General features: G+C 30.5%; 2 protein-coding genes across 8 annotated transcripts; one reads left to right on the top strand and one right to left on the bottom strand.

Moving 5' to 3' along the window:
* The first annotated feature begins 176 nt into the window (after positions 1 to 176).
* Positions 177 to 6,242, top strand: LOC126866109 (F-box/WD repeat-containing protein 7). Of its 4 annotated transcripts, none has more exons than XM_050619272.1 (9): positions 177 to 523; positions 634 to 674; positions 1,264 to 1,500; positions 1,577 to 1,806; positions 1,897 to 1,999; positions 2,089 to 2,607; positions 2,690 to 3,097; positions 3,619 to 3,934; positions 4,031 to 6,242. In XM_050619272.1, the coding sequence occupies exons 3-9, from the start codon at positions 1,291 to 1,293 to the stop codon at positions 4,192 to 4,194; spliced, it is 1,950 nt and encodes a 649-aa protein (XP_050475229.1). In that variant the 5' UTR covers positions 177 to 523; positions 634 to 674; positions 1,264 to 1,290; the 3' UTR covers positions 4,195 to 6,242. The 4 variants fall into 4 exon arrangements, with proteins under 4 accessions (XP_050475229.1, XP_050475245.1, XP_050475237.1 ...); XM_050619288.1 differs by having other exon boundaries at positions 1,340 to 1,500; XM_050619280.1 differs by lacking the exon at positions 634 to 674.
* Positions 5,733 to 7,577, bottom strand: LOC126866233 (dnaJ homolog subfamily C member 24-like). 4 transcript variants are annotated; one of them, XM_050619571.1, is made up of 2 exons: positions 7,346 to 7,577; positions 5,733 to 6,815 (listed from the first exon to the last, which is right to left on the bottom strand). In XM_050619571.1, exon 2 carries the CDS (start codon positions 6,719 to 6,721, stop codon positions 6,299 to 6,301), a length of 423 nt encoding a protein of 140 aa, XP_050475528.1. In that variant the 5' UTR covers positions 6,722 to 6,815; positions 7,346 to 7,577; the 3' UTR covers positions 5,733 to 6,298. The 4 variants fall into 4 exon arrangements, with proteins under 4 accessions (XP_050475528.1, XP_050475516.1, XP_050475538.1 ...); XM_050619559.1 differs by having other exon boundaries at positions 7,216 to 7,574; XM_050619581.1 differs by lacking the exon at positions 7,346 to 7,577 and adding an exon at positions 6,899 to 7,106.
* Between the last annotated feature and the right edge of the window lie 460 nt (positions 7,578 to 8,037).

The following is an 8,037-nucleotide window of genomic DNA, read 5'->3' on the forward strand; positions in this document are numbered from 1 at the left end:
ATAAGTATTTGACTTGATTATTGTTTTGAATTTGAAAGTGCTTTCCTTGATCACTGAAGATTCTGAAGACGAGAAGAAAAGGTACCGGAATTGATTGTTAACTTTACTGTCTAGATTCTGGATTTTTATGTTTGCGAAAAATATGGTATGATTCATACGTATGAACTGAATCATAGGACAGCAATGAATATGCGGCTTATAAACGGGAACGCATGTGCAACAGCTACCTGTCTACGAAGCACCGAGTCCGAAGAGATAAAAACCTCGGAGCTACCGAGAGCTACCGATGGATCTTTTTCTGTGTTTATACCTATTACTTATTTTTGTTTCAACATTTGTGTTGGCCTAAATCTTTAGCCCAAAAATTAACTTTATTCTATTCTAACCTAACAAAATACCGACATACGAAAAATGCGTACCGCCACCATATGATAGAAACAGTAATCGAAACTAAGAAACTTGGATCATCGTCGTATAGTAGTTTTACAATAAGGAAGCCACTGAGGAGAAACGTTTGATCTAAGTATGAATTGTTTGTTCAACCCTAACTTTCTATTTTATTTATTTGCTTCTTGTGAAAATCTAATGAAAATTAAGGGTGTGGCTAACCGGTCCTTCCTTTTATTATTCTAGGCTATGTTCCAAATGTAACTTGGTTTTAGGATTCGTCTAAGGTTAGGAGTTTTGCATACTTTCGAATATTATTTTTTTTTCTCCGTGAACATAATTGATAGTGAAATGCTATTAATACTTTGTTTAAATTTCTTCTTCAATTAAAAAATCTTATGAAAAAGACATTAAAATACCAATATAGTTTCCATTTAATTTCTCTTCCCCCAAGTTCTATAATTTATAATTTCTTGGTAATTTTGTATTTCAAATTTACATTCATTTATATTAGACAATTGATAAAATGTCAATTATAATGTAACATATACTTAGATATATACTGAGACAATCTTTTATTACAAAAATTAATCAATTTTCAGGCTGCTCAAATTCACAGGTCATAATCTATTAAATGGAAATATTTAACATAACTCCTTATACATATAAAGTATTACAAATATAATTTGAGATACTACATACAAGAAAATCATTTTTTATGAAAATACAAATACCACAAATCTTAAGCGATATGCATAATTTGTTTCCATAAATTTTTATGTTATACATAATTGATTTTAAATTATTATGTACATTAGAAGTAATACAATTACTTCTGTTATAAAAAGAAGATAAAACAATTTTTTTTATATCCAGATAATATATATTGGACATAAGCCAGTGATGTCTGTCCCTTCTTCATCGTCTAATAAAATAACTGATAATAAACCAGGTGGTACAAGTCCAAGTCCTATAGAGGGCATTGAAGGTGTTCCAGGACCTAGTTCTTTAGAACCTATGCATTCTCTATTAGCACAAGATGAAGAATCAGAAGATTACGGGGAAGATGGTGAGGAAGAAGATGAAGATGACAGTAGTGAAGAAGAAAGTGAAGTGAGTTATTTTATGTGAACTACAGCACATTATAAAAGATTTACACCTCAATACAGCCAGGTTAATTTAATTTTAGATCAGTGATACAGGAATATTTTGCGATGCAGAATGTGAACCGGACCTTGATAGTAATACATGTTCGCTTTCATCATCTCAACCACAGTCGTTTCCACAACGAGTACATAGTCCCATTTTACATACCTGTGTTCCTTTGGATGTTGTTCAGCCACAAAGGAAGCGCAAAAGTGATACTGAATCTAGTTTACCTTGTAAAAAACTTAACCCAGAGGACAAATCCCATTCGATGTAAGTATAAATTAAAAAAGAGCATTGAGAAATGCAATTTGAATTTTCAAAAGGAGATAGCTTGTGGTACATGAGTTTTTTTATTTGCAGGATTGTTAAGAAATTGGATGATAAAAGTAAACATATGAGATGTGTTATTCCAACAAAAGATAATCCTCCGCCAGAAATGAGTAATTGGCTTCTTCAGTTTCAGGTATAAGAAACTTAAGTAGTTTGATTAAGAAAATTCTTTGTTCTTTTTTTTAATTGTTTAAATACTAAAGATATTGCTTCTAATTTCAGAGATGGTCAAATGCAGAGAGAATGCTAGCTATAGATGAATTAATTGAACGGTGTGAACCAACACAGGTACGACATATGATGCAGGTTATTGAACCTCAATTTCAAAGGGACTTTATATCGTTGTTGCCAAAAGAGTTGGCTTTGTCGGTATTAGCTTTCCTAGAACCCAGGGATCTTTTACGTGCTGCTCAAACATGCCGTAATTGGCGATTTCTCGCGGATGATAATCTACTATGGAAAGAGAAATGCAGAGCAGCTGGTATAGAAGATTTGAAGGATCTGCCTCAAATAAAACGTAAGAATGGTAGAAATTCCGGTAATTGTTCATCCCCATGGAAACAAGCATATATGAGACAACATAATATAAAAATGAATTGGAGAACGAAACCTATTCGTACACCAAAGGTTTTAAAAGGACACGATGACCATGTTATTACTTGTCTTCAGTTCTCTGGTAATCGTATAGTAAGTGGTTCTGATGACAATACTCTTAAAGTATGGTCCGCCGTTACAGGCAAGGTAAGTTGAAGAATATAATTATGGAAATAAGATAGAAAATTATCATATAACATTGTTTTGTAATTTATATTTTTTTTTGCAGTGTTTAAGAACATTAGTTGGACATACTGGTGGTGTATGGTCTTCTCAAATGTCCGGTACTACTGTAATTAGTGGTAGTACAGATCGTACTTTGAAAGTATGGAATGCTGAAACTGGTCAATGCATTCATACTTTATATGGACATACATCAACAGTAAGATGTATGCATCTACATGGTAATAAAGTAGTCAGTGGTAGTAGAGATGCGACTTTAAGGGTGTGGCAAGTGGATACTGGCGAATGTTTACACGTGCTTGTGGGCCATTTGGCAGCTGTTAGATGTGTGCAATATGATGGAAAATTAGTAGTCAGTGGCGCCTACGACTATATGGTTAAGGTTTGGAATCCGGAACGCGAGGAGTGCCTTCATACTTTACAAGGACATACAAATCGTGTTTATTCTCTCCAAGTAAGCGTTAATTAAATTGTATATACGAATTATATAAAAGTAATACACAAACTAATGCGATACAATATATTGCAATAATATACAATATATATTAGATTGTCCGAAAAGTTTCTTTCGTTTCATAAGGTAATAATAGATGAACAACAATTTCTGTTTTATATTATTTTATTGAATTAGGTATGATCCATTTCGTTATATTCCTATTATTATGTTCGTGAATAATTGAATAAACTAATATAAAATAAAAAACATTGTGCGTATATTATTTCTTTATAAAATGAAAGAAACTTTTCGGGCAATCTAATATTAAGAAAAATATGTAATTTATAATATTTCTTAAATTGATGCTGTTCACAATTGAAATAATTATTTGTAATGAAATTTTGGTTTTCTTTAGATATTGTCATTTCATTGGACAAATAGTTTTACATTGCAAGCATACCTTGGACAGCACTAAATTTATTTAATATAGATATATGAAGAAGTGTTAATACACTCTTTTCTTTCTTTCTTCTTATTAGTTTGATGGTGTACATGTTGTTAGCGGTTCTTTGGATACAAGCATAAGAGTATGGGAAGTTGAAACTGGTGCATGTAGACATACATTAATGGGACATCAGTCGCTCACTTCGGGAATGGAATTGCGTAATAATATCTTAGTATCTGGAAATGCAGATTCAACTGTTAAAGTATGGGATATTGTTAGTGGTCACTGCCTTCAAACCTTGTCTGGTCCAAATAAGCATCAGTCTGCTGTCACTTGCCTTCAGTTCAACAGCCATTTTGTAATTACTTCATCTGATGATGGTACAGTTAAACTGTGGGATGTTAAAACTGGTGCGTTTTTCCTTGCTGCATTACTGCCTTTCTCTTCTTTCTGTTTTCCTGAATTATTCCTTTGACGAATTCCTAAAGTTTTTATCATGTTTTTAGGTGATTTTATCAGAAACTTGGTTGCTTTGGAAAGCGGCGGAAGTGGTGGTGTTGTGTGGAGGATACGTGCAAGTGATACAAAACTGGTGTGTGCAGTAGGTAGCCGTAACGGAACGGAGGAGACCAAACTTCTTGTTCTCGATTTTGATGTAGAGGTAAAATAGTGTACTTTTCAGTGGATAAAACTGCCCTCTTCTACGACCTCTGTACATACTCTAACTAGGTAGCGTAACCAATCTACTGTACAATGATACATGTATTACATGGTGTGATTGTGATAAGAATGTATGTCGAAAATTTGAAGAGAGATCGTAAAAAGTCAGACGCTGAATCGGTAGTTGTTATAAATGATCTCCAAAGTGGTAGAACATTTAAACCGAAGGCATTAATTATATTAATTATGGAGTGTATTAATCGTGGTGTACAAATATGAGATTTTAAAGACTCAACAAATTACGGAGAACGAGGAGCTTATAAATGTATTACTGTATTACTGCTGTTATAAAATTTAAAAGAAATCGCTAGTAATTTACATGGGAGGTAGCCCACTATGAACATTAACTCCACATAACGATTTGTATGGGCGTTTAGGAAAGTATTTTTAAATTACAGAAAAAGAAAAATTTCGTACCATATTTGTCAAGCTTATAGACAAAAAAATTGCTTAAAGAATCTCACATTTTGAAAAAAAAGAGAAACAGAAAAGGAAGAAAAAAATAAATAAAAGATCTAAATAAAAGGAATGAAAAGATGAGAGAAAAAGAAAAGAAAATAATGGTAAAAATATCCTTTGTACAATAAGTTCTTCTTTGCTGTACTTTATATAGCTTATTTAAATTTTCCATTTATGTTAATTAAATTAGTCATGGGAATTGTGCATAATTTATTGGATGATATAATCAATATTTAATGACTTTTTACCGAAATGAACGCTGTTGCTTTTTATTCATTTTGTTTTATTTGTATCAGTTTTTATTCTATCATCTAAATTGTTCGTACAAAATCATACAATTATATAAATCACAATTAATTTTTTAACTCAAAAGTATATTTTGGAGGAATCATAACGATTTCTACTACATTATTAATAATAATGTTATATTACATTGGAACTTGGACCAGTTTCTTATGTTACTCGTTAATCGGAATATCAGGGAACGTGTTACGTAGAGGAAACAACTATTCATGTTTTAACTTCAGGTATAAAAGAGAATTTCAGTAATCAGTTATATTATACACGTTACAAGGGTCCTTGAATTGTAAAACATAAGATAGAGATTTCTTAAAGATACACGCAGAATAATATGTTGCATCTCTCTCTCTTTCTCTCTCTTTTGAATCTTATAAATACAATTACATATACGTTGCAAGAAGAAAATAATATATAATTTGTTCATAATGTATAAAGCATACATGCAAGATGAAATTATTGTATAAAAAAATTTTATTAAACTTCTTTTTAGTTTTTCTATATTGTAAAACAATATAGATGTTTTATTATTTCTATAATCATTCTACAAATATAATTAAGAAGAATGATTATAATATAATAATACAAAAAAGTTTACGCGCCTGTATCTGCTTATTGTCAAATACTTACCACTATAGTATTTGATTAATTTTCCATGCGTAACATGTTCAAAAATCATTCGCTATTTATTGTTCGCCGATTAAACAACCAGGGTTAATCGAATATTCGTGATAGTAATTTAATTGGATTGTCTATATTTAAATAAAATATTGATTTCGACATTAGTACCAAGTCTGGTTTTGCCATGGTGCAATAATAAGAGTTGCAAATTTATCCTGTGCAATATGCACGAATCAACTGAATAACATAAAATCAGTTATCATGCAAGAATAAACATAATTAAATTACAAATTTTTCCAAAGCAAGAAATATTAAGAAATTTGTATTGTAAATTTGCAAATTTATAGATTTTTATAGTAAATTAGTTTTTTTATACAAACTCTATCATTACAGAAATTACATAAGCTATACAAACAGTTAATTCTGATTGACAATAAGTCTTGTAAATTCAATTATTAATGCAAGACACAATTTGTGTAAATGCAATTTTTATTATTGAACCTAGGATATTTTAAGAATCGTGTTTTTATTTGTATATTGCTCAATAGTTTATATTTGTAATGATGTGTTATCTGTTGTATCATTTTTTATAAGAAATAGAAAATGTTGCTGCATTTTAAATTATATGTTTTTCACCTTGTGTCTGTCCTAATGTCATTAGCTGTTACATACAAGTATTACGTTTCAATGATAGTAAAAAGAGTACACTCTGAACAAGGAACGTGTATCATCTGATTTTTCTTTTGAATATGTTGCTTCTCGATACAATATAATCCCCCACATCTGCATTGATAAGACAACATGTCTTTATTATTATCCATTTCTTCCAATTCATTCACCCATATTTTTGCATATATTAAAATATTTTCCAAATCTAATTCTTCTTGCTTTAGTATGGCATCATACTCTTCTTTCAACTTTGGATCGCGCAGAACATGCCAAGCTTTTAACACATATTGAAATTTTATACTATCAAATTCTGTTGCATTTTTATCTGGATGAAATTTCAAAGCTAATGCACGATATGCACATTTTATATCTTCAAATGTTGATTCCTTGGTACAACCAAGTATGTCATAATAATTCATTAAATCCATCATTTCGGATTATAGCGTCACATATGTATGCACATAAGACATCATCATTGCTGAAGACAATCAAGTACAAAGGACAAATATGAGTAGATTACATAACCTAAAAATATTAAGTTCGTTTAAGTAATGAATTCGCAATCATACGCGTATAACCATCTATTTACATATTTATCTCTATATTACATAAAACGCAACGTCTGTCTGTTATGTTATAACTGGAGATCCGCTGAACCGATTTTTATGCAGTTTTCTTTCCTATGTAGGAATCTGATCATTTTTGTCAAATTTTAGGCTGTTTGGTTAAAATTAGTTTTTATGAAGCTGAGGAATGAACATAAAAGCGCGACAAGTTGGGGAAAAAGTACATAGAAAACTAAATGCACTGCAAAAAGCTCTAGCTCTTTAATAGTTCTACAAAAAAGTCCACTACCTGATTAATAAGATATTTGAAATTGACATCCATAAATTTATCTTTATTTCATTTGTCTGACTTTACTTACTTGTCTTCAAGACGATAATCTCAAATAATATTTATGTTTTGTTAATTCTATGTACATATATAATTCACTTAGATCAAAACCCGCGTTCGCGAGAACTTAGGAAATGGCCACATATATCTACACTTCATACCACGGTCATATATAAGTCTGGAAACTCCGGGATGGGGGTAAAGCTCTTAATAATCGGACGATATTGGTCAATTTGTCTGCAGCAAGGCGCTTCAATTGAGAAGGTAGGATTCGTAGTTTAACGTCATCATGTAAAAATAGCCCGGATCTGATTGTTTCTGTCTCTTTTTCTCTTTCCTTAATGCTGTCGTGAACTGGACTCACGGCGGACCAAGTACCAGCGCAAATGGAAGGAAGAAACGGCGGTTTATATGATTATCATAATTATATTATTATTATTTTGTATCTAACTATTGTCTAATGAATATTATATAATATAAAATCTTTCCTCTTATTAAAAATCTTCGTAAACTCTAAAATTATACAGTAATTTTGCTTTTTCAATAAAAAATTTCATTATATTGGAATGTTTCAATCATGAATAATATTTTGATGATGACATTATTTACATATACTATAGATAGTGTTAATAGTTATACAATTTTTTAATGCATTAAAAATATAGAAAAACAAGTTTACTTTCCAATATACACGTCAAACATGTGCACGTAATTGATTTGGAAGCTGTAATTTTGTTAAACGTTTTTGTTGGAAATAATAATATACATTTCATAATAAAATAATTCATAATTAATATTCATTTAAACAACATTTTTCTGTATCAAATGAAATACTATGGATGTACATACTTAC

Source organism: Bombus huntii, chromosome 1 (assembly GCF_024542735.1).
Source record: "Bombus huntii isolate Logan2020A chromosome 1, iyBomHunt1.1, whole genome shotgun sequence".
Taxonomy (NCBI): Eukaryota; Metazoa; Arthropoda; class Insecta; order Hymenoptera; family Apidae; genus Bombus; species Bombus huntii.

Bases quoted from the DNA above. Each gene is read 5' to 3' on its own strand.
- LOC126866109 (XM_050619272.1), top strand. From the start codon at position 1,291: ATGTCTGTCCCTTCTTCATCGTCTAATAAAATAACTGATAATAAACCA. The intron at 2,608-2,689 runs GTAAGTTGAAGA...TTTTTTTTGCAG, and splicing joins GGTCCGCCGTTACAGGCAAG to TGTTTAAGAACATTAGTTGG. The intron at 3,098-3,618 runs GTAAGCGTTAAT...TCTTCTTATTAG, and splicing joins ATCGTGTTTATTCTCTCCAA to TTTGATGGTGTACATGTTGT.
- LOC126866233 (XM_050619571.1), bottom strand. From the start codon at position 6,721: ATGATGGATTTAATGAATTATTATGACATACTTGGTTGTACCAAGGAA.